Source organism: Canis lupus, chromosome 16 (assembly GCF_048164855.1).
Source record: "Canis lupus baileyi chromosome 16, mCanLup2.hap1, whole genome shotgun sequence".
Classification (NCBI taxonomy): Eukaryota; Metazoa; Chordata; class Mammalia; order Carnivora; family Canidae; genus Canis; species Canis lupus.
The window spans coordinates 331,595-350,871 of NC_132853.1; the positions used below are offsets into that span (position 1 = coordinate 331,595).

The 19,277-nt window shown below is 55.1% G+C and overlaps 1 protein-coding gene across 13 annotated transcripts in view; it reads left to right on the forward strand.

The window, feature by feature from the left end:
• Positions 1-18,359, forward strand: part of DAB2IP (DAB2 interacting protein) — a 189,364-nt gene extending 171,005 nt beyond the window's left edge. For 10 of the 13 annotated variants that reach the window (XM_072777770.1, XM_072777771.1, XM_072777769.1 and 7 more), the window contains 7 exons: positions 1,489-1,690; positions 3,366-3,544; positions 5,531-6,419; positions 7,125-7,277; positions 9,237-9,430; positions 14,283-14,370; positions 15,253-18,359. In XM_072777770.1, the coding sequence (XP_072633871.1) occupies positions 1,489-1,690; positions 3,366-3,544; positions 5,531-6,419; positions 7,125-7,277; positions 9,237-9,430; positions 14,283-14,370; positions 15,253-15,420 (1,873 nt within the window). In that variant the 3' untranslated portion in view covers positions 15,421-18,359. The remainder of the gene's footprint in view (positions 1-1,488; positions 1,691-3,365; positions 3,545-5,530; positions 6,420-7,124; positions 7,278-9,236; positions 9,431-14,282; positions 14,371-15,252) is intronic. The other 3 variants (XM_072777768.1, XM_072777765.1, XM_072777767.1) reach the window with 3 other exon arrangements.
• Positions 18,360-19,277: the final 918 nt, after the last annotated feature.

A 19,277-nucleotide genomic window follows, 5' to 3' on the forward strand; every position in this document is an offset into this window, starting at 1 on the left:
TCCCCGTTTTGCAAAATAAAATCTCCACACCTCATCCTCCCCCTACAAAAAGTACATGGCATTTGGATACGTTTCCTTAATTTTCAAAGGTGAGAAGAGGAGGTATTTTTTCCTTCTGCTGTTTTGAATTAACGTTTTATCATAAGGATTATCCCGTGTACTTAAAATTCATAAGCCTCATTTTGCAATGAAAGACTAATACACCTTCGAGGGAGAATGACCCATGTTTCTTTAACCCGTCCCGTGTGATTGAGCTCTCAGCTTGTTTCAGACTGCCCTTGTTTGATGCCGTGAAAGATGTCTTTGCTCATAAAGCACTTCAGTGTTCTCTGCTGTACCTTGGAGTGAGTGGATGGAAACGGAAGGGCTTGTTCACAGTGTAGTAGATGGAGCCCCACAGCAGGCCTCCCTGAGTCATAGCTGGCCCCAGCTCCGGCCCCCTACTTCCACATGGAGAGAGATGTGGAATAAGCAGCAGAGCAGTGAGAGAGAGACACGCAGGCCTCTCAGGAGGCCCCAGGCTGGTTGGCCTAGGAGATGTACCCCCTGCTGCAGGTCAGGAGGAGGCAAGCAGGAGCAGAGGCGGGGCAGACCCTGGGAGGGCCGGGTGCTGGCAGGATGAGGCACCCTGGCCTTCCTGGTTCATCACGTGCCAGGCCAGGAGTGGGAGGTGAGACATAAGTGGTCAGCAGGGCCTGGAAGTGCAGGCAGGGGAGTGGGAGCCACTAGCAGGCTTGAGGCAAGAGGGAGGCTAGCCCTCATCTGTTCTGCGTCCTGAACCTGTCAGCCTGCAAGCCTGGGGCATGAGGGTTGGAGGGAGCACAGGGGGAAGCTGAGAGACAGGATGAGAGAGAGGGTAGCCGTGGTTCCCTCCCACAAAAGAAACGGAGGTGGAAGTGTTGGGGGGCAAGGGGTGGCGACGCAGGAGCAGTGGCCACAAGGTCAGGGGTGACTGGAAGATAGAGTCAGCAGGTCTTAGCAGCTAGAGAGGGAGAAGCTGGACACCACCAGGCTTTTGGCTCAGCTCTGTTGGGGACGGTGGTATCCTCACTTAGGATAGGAAGCCTGGTGGAGGCGGGCATGGGTTTTGGGGTGACAGAGCTGATGCCAGACTTGGCCAGGCCAAATACAGGGGAAGTGCCCATGGGTGTACACATCTGAAAGCTCAGCAGAGAGACCTACCTAGCATGCATTGAAAGTCAGGTGTGCACTAAGCCATTGAAACTTGGAGGGAAAAAGGAAGGAGATTGACTGGCAGGGAAAGAGGAGGGAGGTCTTATGAGGAAAGGCCCAGAAAAGGGGTCTCTGGGCTTAACCAGCAGACCAGAGGGCCCTGAGTCAGAACAGACCGGTCAGCTCGGAGAGAGAGTTGTAAGGGAGGCAGCCACAGTGGGCGAAGAAGGGTGGGAGCTAAGGAGGCAGGGTGCCTCAGAGAAGGGGGCTCCTGGATGGGGCCCAGGGCACTTACCCAGTCTGCCCTCCATCCAGGTTTGGCAGCAAGGAGGAGTACATGTCGTTCATGAACCAGTTCCTGGAGCACGAGTGGACCAACATGCAACGCTTCCTGTTGGAGATCTCCAACCCCGAGACCATCTCCAACACAGCCGGCTTCGAGGGCTACATCGATCTGGGCCGAGAGCTATCTAGTCTGCACTCACTGCTCTGGGAGGCTGTCAGCCAGCTAGAGCAGGTGCCTGGCCCCATGGGCTGCGGGAGGTCAGGGGCTGGGCTAGAGGATGCCACAGAGCTGGGGGATGTTCCTCCAGACAGACTGTTGGGGTGGGGGGTAAAGAGTTTGCCCACCCAAGTGCTGGAGCCTGAGGTTCCAACCCAGGCCCTGTCAGCATGCACTGGGCGATCTCTGGGGCCCATTTCCTTGGTGGTGAGCGTCGCATTCACTCGCCAGCTCCTGCTATGGCGGCCCACTCTGCACAATGGGGCTTTAGCTATGCCTCTGCAAATTCCGCATCAAGAGGACAGATTTGGGCATGAGGGCATGTTCTCTACCTGTGAGAAATGCGATCATCTGTAGCTGCTCCTCCAAAAATGTCCTCATTCTAGGTTTTAAGGCCACTGAGGTGAAAAATGTAGATTCTGAAGATGCTGCACGTATCAGGCACAAAGGGGACCTTTCCGGAAGTGCCCTTGACCATCCGTTGAAAATCTTACTCTGCTGCAGCCACCCAGCATGCGCCCTCCGTGGCATGGGGTTCCACTGTCGCCCCCATAGCCCCAGCCCACACAGTGAACGGGTTCTTGGCAGCAAGGGCCAGTCCTGCCAGACTCCACCTCTAGAATATGTGGTGCTTCCCAGGCTTTAAGAGGCTGCCTTACAAAAGTAGTTACTGCCTAAACAAGGTTGGAAGGTGTCCCTGCTCTTGTCCCATTTCCCAGAGGTGACCACTCAGGGCTCTCCGGTGTGCAGCTTTCCTGATATCTCTGTACGTGTGTTAAGTACGCACGCAGGCACTGCATTCTTTTCCCTTTTCACTTGTGTTAGAGTGAAAACTCTTGGGGGCACCACAGCGTGCATCTCTCACTCACCCTGTTGTCGCCCTCTCACATCAGCACGTACTGCACCGCTGCTGTGACCCTTCCGATGGCCGCACACAGGCCCCTGCACTGCTGCTGGACACTCGAGTCCGGCCCAGTGTTTCTCTGTTGCTGTCACTTCTGCTTGCGGATGTCCGCTGCCCTTTGGCTGTGAGAGGCGCTGGAGGGTGATGGCCATGACAGTGAGGCCAAGGCTCTCTCTTCCTCCACCGCTGCCAGCACCAGCCACTGCCTACTGAGTCCCTGTGCCGACCTCCAGCCTCCACATCTGTAGGAGCAGGCAAAGGGAAGGTGGCAGGTGCCGCCACAGCTGACGGTGGTGCAGCAAGGATTTCAAATCCAGCTGTTTGCCCCTCAAGCCTGTGCTGTGTTGACTGCGTGAGTTTCCACATTCTTTTTGCACAAAGTCATGGAAGCCAGTGCATAAGCAGAGGACCATTCCAGAAACCTCTCAGATAGGGAGGTGTCACTGTGGCAAATTCTGAGGTTCCACCTGGGCTCCTCTCTCTGGGCACAGAGATAGGACAAACACAGGTTGAAGGCTTGGGCTAGGTCACCATTTCTTCCTTTGGGCCTTTTGTGCCCCTCCCCCACCAAATAGCTGAGAAGCTTGGAGAAAATACGCATTTGCAGATTCCTGTCCTTTTCAGCCACTTTCCATACCTGCTGGATCTCACAGGTTGGGGAGGGCAGGGCCTGCCTGCCTTCCCAAGTTGCTCCTTGGCAATTTTGAACCACAGCAGCTGCAGGGCACTTGGCCTCCCCAAGTGGCTGCCCACAGATCACACCTGACTCTTGCTGTGTATTTACAGGGCATTGTGTCCAAACTGGGGCCCCTGCCTCGAATCCTGAGGGACGTCCACACAGCATTGAACACCCCAGGCAGTGGGCAGCTCACAGGGACCAACGACTTGGCCTCCACTCCTGGCTCTGGCAGTAGCAGCATCTCGGCTGGGCTGCAGAAGATGGTGATTGAGAACGATCTCTCTGGGTAAGAGCTGCTGGGCATACTGGGGGTTATGGGGTACACATGCAGACCAGGTGCAAGTGTCTGCAGTCTCAGTTGGGGAGGAGGATGTCTACACAGGTGTTTATAAAGTAAGCTGGATGAGACCTGAAATGTTGGGCAGGCTGTAGGCAGGGAGCCTCCATTTGGGAAAAATCAGGGAAGGCTTCTTGGAGAAGTGGTACCATATTGGGTTACTTAGGAAAAGTAACATTTTTATTGGTGGAAAAGGCATTCAACATAGAGGAACTAGCACAAAGCCTTGGGGAGAGATTTGGAGAAATATGCTCTGTTGCAGAGCCATTACCGATCCCAAATATTTCTAGATTACCCAGGTGTGTGATTAAAATACTCTGTGGTCTTTCCTGGGTCTGATCAGAACCTGCAGAAGTGGCACCACAACGTGTGTGTTTTCAGCAGGAGCCCAGGTGACTGCAAGGCTTTGAGGCTGGGAGCTCGAGAAGCTAGGAGAGGTGTTGAGGCCCATCCTATAGTCTGAGCCCTCAGCCCCAAGCCCTAGTGCCCTGTAAATAAAGCATGTAGTGGACAAGGAGGCAGAATGGTCTCAAATTTTAATGTCAAAATGAAGATATACCTTTGAAAGACTTGGTGTTTATAGTGAACCATTTATGCCTCACTCATAGACTCCCTCCCTCCCTCCCAGGGGCCGGCTGGGGCTTGTGAGGCAGCAGCGACAGCAGGCTTGTGTGCGGGCGAGGGCACTGAGATCAAGAACCTAGGGTGTGTGGTACGTGGGACTGGAGCCCAGCACGCGGCCAGAGATGCAGAGGCCTAGATGCATTTCCCAGCTCCCTCGGAGTCTGGGCGGTGGCGGGGGCCGGGAGGGCATTCATACCACCTGCCCCATGAAGCAGAGCAGTTGAGGTGAAAGACACACCTTGGTTAAGAGGTAGCCAGGCACGTGGGTTCCCAGCAGACCCGCCCTGGGTGTGCAGGAGGACAGCCAAAACCCGTGTCTGGTCTGGCTTTCTCTGGTTACTTCTGCTGGTATCCAGTCCCAGGTGCCTACAAAGGCCCATCAGCTGGGCCTTGGTGCTTCCTCTCTGTCCCAGGCTAGGCCATCTCCAGCTCCCCGCTGTTGGATCCCTACCGGCTCAGAACCCTGTTGACCCCCACGCCCCACAACCTTCCCTCCAAAGCCCACCTGACCTACCACATTGTGCTTTCTAAGGAGCCAGCTTCCAGGGAGGGGCCGCGGAGAGGCTGGGAGGCTGGGGGAGGGTAGGCCTGCCTCTGCAGGTGCAGACCCTCCCTGCCTGAGTCACGTCTTGGATCCTTCTCTGATTCCTTGTTTTTACCAGGAATAGCAGCCCCCGCCTGCCAGTCAGACAGAGGTGGCGACAGGAGGCTGGGCTTGGGGCGGGGGGCGGGGCTTCACCAGGTCCCCACTCTGGTTGTCAGTCTGCTGAGGAACAAGAGGGAAGAGGCAGCGGGAGCCCCTGTGGCTTTGAAGTCAGGGTCCTTAGTGCAGGACCCTTGGATAGTAGAGAGCCACTGCACTGCGGGTTTGGGTTTAGCTAAGGGGGATTTTCCGGAACACTCCGGGCTTCAGCACCCGGTGTCCCAAGGTGCAGCTGAGGTGGGAGTGAGCACGCCAGGCAGCCTGGCCTGGAACTAGCAGCGACAGCCCCTGGAAGAGAGGTGCTGTACAGCAGCAGCTCTCCGGCCCCTCAGCCCCTGTGGTGGCTTCTGGGGGGTGGGGGGCGGGGAGTGGGGGCGCTGCCGGGGCTGTGGTTTGGTACTGCAGCCAGGCCGCTGGTCCCAAGCTTCGCCCACTTCTGCAACCCACGCACCTCCTCTCCCTGCCCCCTTTCCCCCTCCCCTCACAGCCCTGGCTCAGGCTGCCAGGCCCTGGCAGGTTGGCAGGGCTCTCGGTCTGGACCCGCCTTAGCCGCATTCACAGTTCTTCTCTTCCCCCTTCTTTCCCTGTGTGTGCTTGTCTCCCTGCAGTCTGATAGATTTCACCCGGTTACCGTCTCCAACCCCCGAAAACAAGGACTTGTTTTTTGTCACAAGGTCCTCCGGGGTCCAGCCCTCACCTGCCCGCAGCTCGAGTTACTCAGAAGCCAACGAACCTGATCTTCAGATGGCCAATGGTGGCAAGAGCCTGTCTATGGTGGACCTCCAAGATGCCCGCACACTGGATGGGGAGGCAGGCTCCCCGGCAGGCCCCGATGCCCTCACTACTGATGGGCAGACGCCAGCATCTCAGCTAGCGGCCGGGTGGCCAGCCCGGACAGCCCCAGCAAGCCTGGCGGGGCTGGCGACAGTACGGCGGGCAGGCCAGACACCGACCACGCCGGGCACCTCCGAGGGCGCCCCTGGCCGGCCCCAGCTGTTGGCGCCACTCTCCTTCCAGAACCCTGTGTACCAGATGGCGGCTGGCCTGCCACTTTCGCCCCGTGGCCTTGGCGACTCTGGCTCTGAGGGCCACAGCTCCTTGAGCTCCCACAGCAACAGTGAGGAGTTGACGGCAGCTGCCAAGCTGGGAAGTTTCAGCAGTGCCGCCGAGGAGCTCTCCCGGCGACCCGGGGATCTGGCCCGGCGGCAGATGTCACTGACTGAGAAGGGCGGGCAGCCCACGGTGCCTCGGCAGAACAGTGCTGGCCCCCAGCGAAGGATTGACCAGCCCCCGCCCCCGCCCCCGCCCCCGCCTCCTGCGCCCCGCGGCCGGACGCCACCCACCCTGCTCAGCACACTGCAGTACCCACGGCCCTCCAGTGGAACCCTGGCATCCGCCTCGCCTGATTGGGCCGGCCCTGGAGCCCGGCTTCGGCAGCCGTCATCCTCGTCCAAGGGTGACAGCCCAGAGCTGAAACCTCGCGTGGTGCACAAGCAGGTCAGTGCTGTTTTCTGAGGGCAGGCTGCGCTCACAGGCGGACAGGCTGTCACACCCCACCCATGTTGTGCTGCTCCTCCTAGTCATTTCACCTGTACTCAGCTGCCATCCCATGCTGAATGATGCCACACTCGGCCCTATCCCACCAACTTGCCACACACACCACCTCCCCTCTTCCCCGGAGCCCACTGGCCCCTGTGTGAACCCTTTGAACCAGGGACAGTGTGGCTTCGGGGTCTCTCTGCCACTTCCCCAAGGGCAGCTGGGGACATGAGCAAAGAGGGAGGGGTCCATCGGTCTCGTTCCAGGCCTCTTAAGGCCCCACCCAGGGTAGGAGTTGCCCAGACCCTCAGCACCCCTGCCTTCGTGCTCTGAGCTGGCCTCCAGGTCTTTCATGTCACCCTGGGCCCGCACACAGTATATGGGACGGATGTGCTCTGGGTTGAATGCCCGCCTGCCTGGCTGAGCTCACTTGCTCTCATCGGGTTGGCAGAGGGGGGGGCACTCAGGCCACCTGGGCTCTGGACTCCGCCCAGGCTGCCATCCGGGGGTGGGAGTTCCTGGGTTGGGGACTCTATCAGTAGCCGCCTGGCCAGCTGGAAGTCCCCTACCCTTGCCATGTCTCTGAGCTACTTGTCCCAGGTGACTCACCTGGTGCCACTGCCCTGCCTCCCTCCAGCCCCTCACAGCTGTGTTTCATTGTAGGGCCCTTCACCCGTGAGCCCCAATGCCCTGGACCGCACGGCTGCTTGGCTCTTGACCATGAACGCGCAGTTGTTAGAAGACGAGGGCCTGGGCCCAGACCCCCCCCACAGGGATAGGCTAAGGAGTAAGGAGGAGCTCAGCCAAGCAGAAAAGGTAAAGCCAGACCCTGGCAGTTTGGGGCAGGGCGGGGCTGCCTGTTCCTGTTTCACTGGCAACATTCTCTCCCTTGGAGCCCCAACTGAGGGGTGCTGCTTGTTCCCTGGGTATGGCCAGTCCCCTGTCAACCCCTGTCCCCCATGAAGACAGCAGCCAGTGGACTGGAAGAAAAGAAGCAAGAGGGATTTAGCCTAGTGCTGAGGATTCTTCTACAGGCTGCACATGGGACTCACCTGGTACTAAATCCAGACTCTTGGGACCTGGTCCTCAAACCTCTGGGGGAGGCCCCTTCCCTGAGTGCCCTGGCCACTAAGCTTCTGAGAGTCTGGGGCTTGAGGACTGGGAGTGCCGAAGAGGCATATGGAGACCGTCACGGGGAGCTTCGTGCCTGAGGAGGCAGAGAGGTGTGGGTTCCCAAGACAGCTGGGAGGGCCGCCCCCAACCAGGCCCCCCACTCTGGCTTTGTGCCTGTCCAGAACCTGGCTCTCACCCACTTCCTGTCTCTTACTCCTAGGGGAAAGATGGTTCTAAAATATCCACATTCCACCCCCACGCACATTTCACATTTAGTGGGGCAGTCGGGGGGCTTCTGTCTTCCCAAATTGTCTTCCCAAAGCTGCCCCGGATCCATGGCTGGTTCTCATGTCCTCCTACAGGCCAAAGCCCAGGTAGCTGCAGGACCCAGTGCCAGGCCACCTCAGAATGGCAGCCACTCCTTCCACCCAGATGCCCTCGCCTCAGCCCTGGAAACCCTTTAGCAGCCTCTCAGGCAAGGGTGTGGAGGTTGGGGTGGCAGCTCTCCCTCCTCCTGGCCTGGGGCGAGGTTCATGTCCATGCTGCATTCCGCCACCCTCTGCCATTCCCTTAGTCTGCTGCATCCACCTGCTTTCACCATAATTTCGTGGAGGGGATGAGGGGACATGGGGCACAGTGCTCCAAGGGCCAGAGTTTGGTTGCACAGCAAGGAGGGCCAGCCTTAGCTCAGGCTCCCTGTGTGAGCGGGGGCACTGGGCTCTGCACCTCTTGGAGGCCCAGAGTCCTATTCATGAACCACAAGGACCGCTCGCTCGAATGACTGCGGGGCTCAGGCTGCAGCCAGAGTGCCCTCTTTCCTTGCTGTTCCTTGGATGAATGAGCTGCTTCTCTCATCCTCTCTGCTATTAACTCTCACAGGCAAATCCTGTTATCTCGATCTCCCTGGAGACCTGGTACTGCCTCTGTCAGGGAGGATCGTCCCCGTCTCTGGCCAGCCGAGCGAGACTTGGGATGGGCCAGGATCATCTCTCCCAGAGCCAGGCTCTCCTACGGGTCCAGTTTTGCTTTAGGAGCTTAGCTTGGGTCTGGACCTCTCACCTGTCTCTGGACTTGCAGCCTCCTTTGCTGATGTGAATTAGGCCTCCATTGCCTGAGGCACAAGGGGAGGCTCTTCCTGCCTTCGCAAAATCCCCTATTGTCGTGGTACACGGCCCCCAACTGCTTAATTCTAGTGTTGATTCTATCTTGCCTTTAACCTTTCTCTCCCTGTCCCTTCCCCAGCTACCACCCTTGCTTTAGGGTCAGATAGAGGCTGGGAGGCTAGGATCTCACCCCACTGGTCAGTCACTCCATGGGACTGGGTCACCTTGTCTTCTGGGCCTCAGTTTCTCCTTCTGTAGAGCCCATATCTCTCAGGTCGCTGTCAGATCTTAGTATCATCCAGCAGTGTTTTTTAACATTTGTTTATTATTTAAAAAAAAAAAAATCTATGTCCTAGTTAAGCCCTTACTTCTTGAGACCTGGGTTTGAGTCTTCGTTCCCTCATAGCTGTAAGGTCAGGCCACAGAGGTGGGAGGTTGGAAGGGAGAGAGCCCTGAACGGGGACAGGCTTTGGGTCCCGCCCTGTGCTCTTGCTCTGGCTCACGAGGCTGTGCTCTCTGTCATGGGTGCTGTGCTTATGGCACGCCACCCTCCTGGCAGGACCTGGCAGTACTACAGGACAAGTTGCGAATCTCTACCAAGAAGCTGGAGGAGTATGAGACCCTGTTCAAGTGCCAGGAGGAGACGACGCAGAAGCTGGTACTGGAGTACCAGGCACGGCTGGAAGAGGGTGAGGAGCGGCTGCGGCGGCAGCAGGAGGATAAGGACATCCAGATGAAGGGCATCATCAGCAGGTAGGGCAGCCTTTTCCTGCCTGGGCCAGTTCTGGTCGCCCTACACACACAGCAGGCAGACCTGTGTGCTGCCTTCTTCATCGGAGGAAGGGCTGATCAGCCGCAGGGTGAGCCAGGAAGGAGGGTGCCTCAGGCAGCCCGTACAGTGTGGCACAGGCCTGGAGGGAGTGTGGGGAGTCCCCCCTGGTGTAGCGTGTATTGAGGGTAGAATGCAAAGTTGGGCCTGGCGGAAGCGAGGTCACCAAGGCCCGCACACATAGGACCTGTGACCCCCGTAAGGAGTCCTGTTTTCTTGGTGAGCACTCTCAGGGAAGGTAGGATTGGAGGTGCCTGGAAACACAGTGAAGACCCAGTTCAGGGCAGGAAAAGTAGGGATAAATAGGTCCATTACATTCAGTGAGTGAAGGAGGAGGAAGCATAATAACCCCCAGATTTCTACCGAGAGCATCTGGGTGTCATGGTACCAGTTGCTGAGATGAGGGTCTCTAAGAGAGTAGTTTAGGTGTCCCAGCCATGCCAGTTTGGGATATGTTGAGTTTTAAGGTTCCTGTAGGTTATCCAGGAACAATTTCCAGGGGACCGTCGGCTTTGACACTGACTCTCCTCTCTGTTGACAGCTTGTTTATATCACATACTGTGTTGATTTCCTCCCATTTTCTCTTCTTTCGCTGTTTCCACCCATGGGTAGGGTGGGCACACCCTCATGCGTGTCTGTAGGACATGGGAGTACAGTGAAGGTGTAGCATCCCAGCCATCCATGGCATCCCAGTCATGAAGCTCACTTCTTTATGACAGTAATACCGGTTAGAAGAGGACAGTGGGGGATCCCTGGGTGGCGCAGCGGTTTGGCGCCTGCCTTTGGCCCAGGGCGCGATCCTGGAGACCCGGGATCGAATCCCACGTCGGGCTCCCGGTGCATGGAGCCTGCTTCTCCCTCTGCCTGTGTCTCTGCCTCTCTCTCTCTCTGTGACTATCATAAATTAAAAAAAAAAAAAAAAGAAGAGGATAGTGGGATTTGACAGCTTGTTTGTTTGTATATTGCAAGAGTCCGTCCTTTGGACAGATTTAGCAGATGTCCCATAGCTAGGAAGTCTCCCCACCTGGCCTCATGTTTTATCCGCTACAGAAACCCTTTCCAGGTTCTTCCTATTTAGGCTGTTTCTCTGCTCCTAATTATTGTTTCACTTACCTGTGGGTTTGTTCGTTGTGGCGAAATGGTTAGCATGAGCGGAGAGCCTATAATCAGGGTGACTGCAAATCTGTTCACTTGACCGCCAGCTCTGTTCTTGGCTCACTTGGTGTGTGTGGTTCCAAGAATGGAAGCACCTCGCAAACTTGCCACCGCTTCCTCATTGTGTCGTCTCTCTGAGGAATGCACGTCCTGAATTCAGTGTCTTACTTAACACATTTATTTCTACTAACCCATCCCAATGTCTTTCCTCCCTAATGGAAATGTCAGTTATCAGTTCGGTTGATAACATCGTTTGAATCCTTGTATACTGGTTTTTCTGTCTACTTGTTTACTGTTCTGTCACTTACCGAGAAAAGTATATTGAAGTTTCTAATCGTAATAATGGGTTTGTGTATTTCTCTTTTGTTTTAGCTTTATGTACAAAAACTCCGTGCATCCACATCTCGGATTGTTATGTGCTGGTGATGAACCAACATCTTTATTGTTATAAAATCACCTTCTTTATCTCTAATAATATTCTTTGCTCTGAAATCTACTTTTTTAATGTTGATCATAAGTATCCCAACTTAATTTGACTAGTATTAGCCAGGCATATCCTTTCTTATACTTTTAACCTACCTCTGTCTTTCTATATAAATGAATTTCTTGTATAGACATCTTATTGCTGGTTCTTGCTTTTTAATATAATCTGGCAGTTTCTGCCTTTTAATTTGAGTGTTTAGACCATTTACATTTAATGTCATTTTCAGTATGTTTAAATCTCTTATCTTGTTATTGTTTTCTGTTCATACCGTTTGTTCTGTTCCCTTTTTTCATGCACTCTTTCGGATTGAGCATTTTTTATGATTGCGTTTTATCTCTTACTGGCTTATTAGGCTATGTCTCTGTTGTCACTTCAGGGCAGGAGTTGGAAACTTCCCATAAAGCGGCAGATAATAAATATTTTAGGCTTTGCAGGCCATATGGCCTCTGTAAATGTTCAACTCTGCTGTTTTAGCAGAACTATATGTGTGGTGTGGCTATTTACAAAAACAGCCAGTGGACCCCATAGGGCCCTCATTGTCAGGCTATAATAGTAGGAATTCTGTCATTATTTTCTGTTCCTTTGTACTTAAACTCTCATTTCTTTGGCTGTTTTAAATATATATATTTTTTAAATCACTGATTACCAATAATTTGATTAGGTTGATCCTTGTCATGGTTTTCTTCATGTTTCTTGGGTTTGAGCTCTTAGATCTGTAGGTATACTGTCCTGCCTGCCCAGTGTCTTTTCTGGGAATCCCATCACACATACATTAGGCTGCTTTATATTGTCCCACGTTGCATTGATACTTTGTTTTTTCCTTGTTTTACTTTTTTTCCCCTGTTAAATCTTAGATGGTTTCTGTTCCTGTGTCTACAAGGTTACTAATCATTTCTTCTTCGGTGTCTAATCTATTAATCCTATCCAGTATTTTTTCATTTCATTTCAGATACTATATTTTTTACTTTCAGACTTTCAGCTTGGTTTAAATTCTGTCCATTTCTCTTCTCATCATGCTTATGCCTTCTTCTACTTTCTCAAACATGTGGAATATAGTTACAATAATTGTTTCAGTGTCTACCAATACTGTCACCTATGACATTTCTGAGTCTGTTTTTATTGATTAATTTTCTTCTTGGTTATTACTTATATTTTTCTACGTATCTGTATGTTTGGTGATTTTTGGTTGGATGCCAGACATTGTGATTTTTACATAGGTATGGGATGTTTTGTGTTCTTTTAAATATTTTTTGGGCTTTGTTCTGGGATACAATGAAGTTATTTGGAATTAGCTTGATTCTTTGGAGGCTTATGTTTAAGCTTTTTTGGGGTGGGTCTGGGCAGCCTTTAATCTGGCCTGATCTGGTTTCTGCTGAGTCAGTTTCCTTCTGGGTATTCTACTTTATGTCCCTGTGTTAGTATGTCTTTCTACTCTGCCAGGTAGATGTGTGAACTCTTCCTGAGGTTGTTTTGTTCTGATGTGTCAGTGGTTCCTGCCCCTGCTTGGGTGTGTTTTCACAGGCACACAGACCAGTCCTCAGCCAAAGACTCCAGGGTCACTCTCAGGAGATATGTGGCGTTCTCCCTGTATCTTCCTCTTCTTGGGTACTGCTTCCCTGGGTCTGTTCGACTCCATGGACTCTGTGATGTTACTTCCCTTCTTTTGTTTGGCTTGGACACTCCAGGCAGTGGGCAGGGCTCTGCTTATGTGTTCCCTTCTCTTAGGACACACTGCCTGTTGCTCAGTGTCTGGAAACCATTTTTTCATATATTTCATTTGGTTTTGTAGTACGTTTCTTCTTGTCGTTTGATGGCAGGAGGATAAATCTGGTCCCTGTTATCCAACCCACTGGAAGCATAGTCTTTCTCCCCTAGTGTAATTTGCCTTACTATTGACACTATCCAATGCCGCTCTTCTCTCCATTCCCTCCTCCTTGCCTCTCACAGGCTTTACCCAATGTCTGATCCTCCTGTGACAAGGACAACAGCCCTTGGCATGGCTCCTCACCCCTTTGCCCTGATCAGTGCTTGTTGACTTCTCACAAGAGCCCTGTAGGTTCCTGCCCCAGCACCGTTGACCTCCCCATGCTCTTTCTGTGTCAGGGGCTCAGTGCCTACCCAGGGCTTAGGGCACTGCTCTGCGGGCATGGAGAAGTTGTACAAGTAGAGATGGGCATGAATCCTTGGGAGCAGGCGAGCTTGTCTGAGGAGAGTGGAGAGCAAGAACAATGGGTCTGGGGCTACCCCCTGTGGAGCCCTGACGTGCGGGTGGGCGGGGGGGCGACAGGACAGGTATCTGCAGAGCAGTGACTTGCCAGTTGGGAGGCAAACCCAGAGAGTGTGGGATCCAGAAACTAACAGAAGAGCATCAGAAGGTGGGTGTGAGCCACTGTGATTGACAGGTGTGTGATGAACCAGCGAGATGAAGCCAGGAAGGGTTTCAGGGAAAGAGCAGCTAATGGCAGATGCACACATGCCTTAGCTCTGAGCTTCTGCAGATGGTGTTCCTCCCATCTTCCCTGCTCATTACTGCACCTTCAGACCTTGCTTGTACCCCACCCCACTCTCCTGGACAGTTACCTACTTCCTGTTCTTTGTTCCCATGGCTTCCAGGGCCTCCCATGCAGGGCATGGCCACTGTCTTCCTGTCTCTCTATTCCTGCTGCCTTGTGAAGCTTTCGAGTGATGCAGATCTATACTTTATTCATCTCACTACGTCAAGTGCTGGGCACATCTTGGCATAGCCTTGATGATGCCAAGTGGGTGGAGAAAGCCCTAGAGCCCTTCAGGGTTTTCATCTTCCCACCCATGCCACGCGCCTTATGACGTTACATCCTCTGCCTTGCTCTGGGAGGTAGTGAAGATCTAACCCCCACTCCCACCCACCGTGGTTCCTGGAAGAACATCAGGAAATGGACAGTTCCAAGGGTTTCTGGGGGATTTGGGAACAGTCTGGAGCATATAAAGTGTAAGGAAAGAGCAGACCCATCTCATGTTCGTGGCTGGAGGCCAGCGGGAGGGGCTCTCCTAGCATGTCCCGTCTGTGCAGGTATGACCACTTCTTCCTACAAGGCCCCACCCCACCTCCTTAGCTCTCTCTCAAGCACTAGCTTGACTGTTCTTGTATCTGGTCACAGGTTGATGTCAGTGGAGGAGGAGCTGAAGAAGGACCATGCTGAGATGCAAGCAGCTGTAGACTCTAAACAGAAGATTATTGATGCCCAGGTGGGTTCTGGCCCTTTGGTCAGCCATAGGTGTTCAGGGCCTGGGGTCAGCAAGGGGGTGACTCTGGCATTGCTACATCCTCAGTCATACTCCCGCTGTAAAAGCCAAGGAGGAACAGGAGGCCGGGATCTCTGATCTGAGAAGTCAGGCTTGGAGGTCTCCGTGTACCACAGACTCACTAGGACAGGCTATGAAGGGTGGGACAACTCCTTCTCTACTTGGTGGGTGCCACCTTTCACCAACAGTACCAGCCCAAGAGTAGAAGCTTTTGGGAGAGGATTGGGGATGGCTTGGGGTGACAGCAGGCTGGGCAGATGGAGCAGGGGGGTTCTCGCTCAGAGCTATGGCTTCCCAACTGCACTGAGAGAGGAGATGTGTAAGAGGCTCTGGATTCCATCCTCTTTAACTGCACTCTTCCTCTTCCTCTCACTCACCTGGGAGTGGGGCCAGGCCTTGCTCTGGCAGGAAACAGCACAGACCAGCCAGGGGCTGTGACCTCTACATCACCCACACACGCATGCATATGTGTGAGGGCACGCACCCCTGGGCTCCGGCCACCCCTGGGGCTCAGGCAGCTGATGGATGACACCACTAGGGCTGTTCTGTTTGGAGAGAAGCAGCGATGTGTGAGAGACCTAGGAAGGCAGGCTCAAGGAGGTTTGGGCCACAGCACTGAGGCTGCGTGCTCTGCAGCCTCCTCCCCAACACACCCATGGCCCCCACCCATGGCCTTGGTACCTTGACCCTGCCCCTTGCACACTGTGTACTCCTGGTCCCCCCACACCTCCCCTCAGCACCCCTGGTGGGCACGCACAGCCCCAGGGACACCCTGTCCCGGTCAGCCCCTCCTGTGTCCCCAGCTCATGCCCTCTTTGCCCCCAGGAGAAGCGCATCGCCTCACTGGACGCTGCCAACGCCCGCCTCATGAGTGCCCTGACGCAGCTGAAAGAGAGGTACAGCATGCAAGCCCGTAACGGCGTCTCCCCCACCAACCCCACCAAATTGCAGATTACTGAGAACGGCGAGTTCCGAAACAGCAGCCATTGTTAACCTGCCCGAGGAGGGAGGACTGGTGGCCCGGGGCAGGCTTCACCCAGGGCCTGGGGAGGAGCGCCCCTGCAGTCACAGCCCCAGCGTGGGGGCGGGAGGCCCAGGCCCCCCCACTTCCCTCCACCTGCGGTCCAGGAGGTACCACGGAGGGAGCCTCGACAGACTGACACTGCGTGGGCCTGCTCCCCTCTCTTCTGGCCCGAGAAGCGAGTTCGGTGCAGGCCAAAGAGACTGCACGTTGGGGGCACAGGGGGCCTGCCAAAATATGTCTCTGTTGGTTATTGAATTTGGTGTGTGTCACCTTTCTTTCTTGATCTGGCTGAGTGCGTGTAGTCCCTACACCCTCCCTAGGGAGGGAGCACCCGCAGAGGTGGAGGATGAAAGAGGTGGGGGCCCAGGCCCCTGCCTTGGGGGACCTGCCTCTCAGTTCCAGGGGCTGATTGGCTGGTTGGCAGGCAGGGAGAGGGTGGGAAGGATGGAGCCATTGGAGTTCCTGTCCCCTGCAGGGCTCCACCCTGAGCACCTGCCACTGCATGCTGCCTGTCCGGGGACCCTCCCTGGCTGTGAGGAACCAAGGATTCACCCCTGTACCTGCTCCCAGATTCCTTGCACCCCCCACCCCTTCCTCATTTGTTTTGCCAAATAGACCCAGTGAGGATCCTGGCTCTTTTTACTGGGCCCTCGTCTCTGTGGGAAGGATCCAGAGCCTCTCTCACTTGCCACCTGGGCCCAGGCTGATACTCCAGGGCTCCCCAAAGCCAAAGATCTGGGTGGAGTTGGCCCCGATGGCGCTGTTCCTGGTACCTGCCCTTCTCCTGGGGCCAGTGCACCAGGGCACGGTGGCCTACAGGGAGTGACCAGCTGGTGCTCCCCCTGAGAGAAAGGCTGATCTTCCTTGATTGATGGTTAAAAGAAAGTCTAATGCCAGCAGGCCCTGAGAAGGTGGATAATTGTGATTTTTTTTCCTTTCACAGTATGCATTAGAAACAAAAGCCCGCTTGCTCGCTTGCTGGAACACAGGGGCCTTTTAAATTGAGCGTGCGCACTGCATGGGAAATAGCGGCCCTGGAGGATGTTAGACTTGCTCCCTCTCCAAGACAGCAGCGGCCTGCACCAGGCCCCGTGTGTGCGGCCGCCTCCTTCTCACCCTTCTCGGGCCCCAGCCGAGGACCCAGGCGCTGCAGACAGGAGAGGGGCACAGCTGGGGCCGGTTTTCCTCAGCTCTAGGCTGTTCTGTGGCTTCTCAGCCCTCCCTGCACCCCCCCTCCCCTTGCAGGATGTAGATGGGCAGGAGCTGGGGTCTGTCTCGGTCCCTTCCTGTTCCCAGACCCAGCCCTGGGTAATCTCCAGCAAGAGCTGGGTGTTTGCCCCACAGCAGAGCCAGGGCTTTGCGAGCCACAGGAGCCACCCCTCTGCCTCAGCCTCAGGAAGCTGAGGAGACCCTTGGAAAGAGCACTGAGCCCTTCCAGCCCCTAGGGCCAGAGGCACGCCTCTGCCAGGGGCCGAGGTCACCACAGAGCCTACCCGGTTGGGGCGTGCAGGAAGGGTGGCCCAGACCACACTGCACCCCATCCTGGCCCGTGCCCTGGGAGGGGCTTCTTAGATGCTCAGTTAGGCCAGAGATTTGCTGGTGAGGAGAGGGCAGGCCCCCAAGGATCACAGACCTCAGGAAGGCAGGCCACAAGAGCAGGGTCTGGCCCTAGTGATGTCCTCTGGTTTGGTCTTCTCCCCCCACTGCCCTGCCAGCCCTCCCCTCCTCCCCCCACCCCTCTCCCATCGATGCCTCAATGCCTCGTAGAGCAACCTCGGACTGAGCGCCTCTTAGCAATACGGGGGAGGTTCCCAGGGCCCCAGGGCTCGGACAGCAGGGTGCAGGAGGCCAGCGTGGGTCTGGTGCTGGCGGCCCTTGGCATGGGTTGTGAGCTCTCAGGCCGAGAGCCTTATTTACTTAGTGCAAAAACTGTAAAAGTGTACAGACTCTCCACAGATTTTTATCTGTATTGCAAGTCTGACAATTTTTGTAAATGTTCTTGGTGTTCGACTGTAATGTAACTATCTCACCTAATGGTTGTACATAATCCTTTAGTCCTGGTGCTGCCGAGGGCTGCCCGGGACCGCTGCTCTCCGATGGTGTGTATTTTATTTTTTAATCTAGAGAACAGTATTGGGCAGAAGGAAGAAGTTTGGGATCTGGGTGTTGGGGTTTTTCCCCACCCATGGCATTCTCTTGCTGGCTTTGCAGCCTGCAGCCTGGGTGGGGTGCTGGGGACACGTGCCCTGATGGGGTCAGCAAAAGGGCCCCAGTTCCCCCGCCCCCCAACAGTTGTGTCCCAGTGTTGGGCCGTACTGGGGGAGGGCCAGCGGGAGGGGGAGTGGGAGAAGGCAGCTTTGCTCTGGGAAGATAAGCCCCTGGGTTCCCAGGGCCCCAGGCCCAGAGTCTGCTGGAGACCGCCCTCCTCCTCCCCTGCTAACACAGAGAGGCCTGACTTTTTTGCTCAACTTCTATGTTTAGGGTGAAGGAAACTGCCAAACTTCCTATAAGTGAAAACTTTTTTTCCGACTGCCCAGAAAGGGGGGTAGGGACCAAGGCCAGAGCTCCACATGCCTCCTCCCTTACGGAACGTCCACCCCGGGGTACGCCTTTCTCCCTGCCACCCGCCCATCTGCGGAAGGCAGGCTGTCCAGGGAAACAGCCCCTCTTTTCTACACCTCCAGCCCAAAGCCGCCCCCAGCCCCACACCACCTCCTTGCTCTCCCTTTTGTAAGTATGTGAAAAAGAAAAAAATGCAAACGTTGGAGTCTTGGCTGGAGCTCCTCCTTCCAGCTGTGACTTTCAACTATGTAATAATGTACAGAGAAAGTTGTTGGTGTTCAGTGTGGCTGTGCAATTTCTGTACATTTGCAATTAGAAATATTAAAGATTTATTTAGCTATTTTAAGCCTGACTCGCCTCCATTCAGCTGCGTCTCAGGAGATCTTCCAGGGGTACCTCTTGAGTTGTGGGCTTCTCTTGTCCTTAACCAAGGGGCAGAGGCACTGGGTTCCCCCTGGTGGTAGTTGTGGATTGGGGGAGAGCCCTAGAAGCAGCACAGTGGTGTCTGCTTACCCGGTGACCTGGCACAGTCTCCTCCAACAGGCTGGGGTGTCTGTGCTTAGGGAGTGGAGCAGGGCATGCTTCAGGGCCCTTCCTGGACTCTGATAAGCTCCAAAGCGAGTTCTTTGCTGGTCTCATGCCTCCAGGGGATGGGGTGGCCTCTGCACTTACTGCAGTATCATCATCTCCTGCCAGGCTCTGCTTCAGATGCCTTCCTTTCACTAAAGTCTGACCCCAGGGTAGGGAGAAAGTTGGTGTATGTCACCAGCAGGTCATGGCAGAGCTGGCTAAGCAAACCAAGCTCCTAAGGCCTGCCAGTCCCCAACTCGTGGGGCTCTCACCAGCCAGACCCATTTGCAAGGCCACACTCAGGGCCCCTGGAACAAACCAGCCCCCAAATTCCTTTGGCTGCACCCACGCCCGTGGACCTTGTAACCCTGGGCCCTGCTCAGCAGGAGTTGCCACCCACTAACCCCTAGGGGTCAACACTATACTTACATGTGGCTAAGAGGAGGCATGCCTGAGGCCTCAGTCCAAACCCTCAAGTGACACAGGGGTCCGGATATCACAGGGCAAAGACATGTCTTGTCAGATCACCTGCACAGGTGTCTCTGGCTCCTGCCAGGGACTTGGACCCTGACTGTCTAGCATTCCCAGAGAGAAACCCCAGGAGTGCTCCTGCTCCCCAAACCCATGCTCAGCCATTAGGACACATTAACCCCGTCCCCTGCCCACACTGCCGCCCCCCTCCCCGCTCTCCACC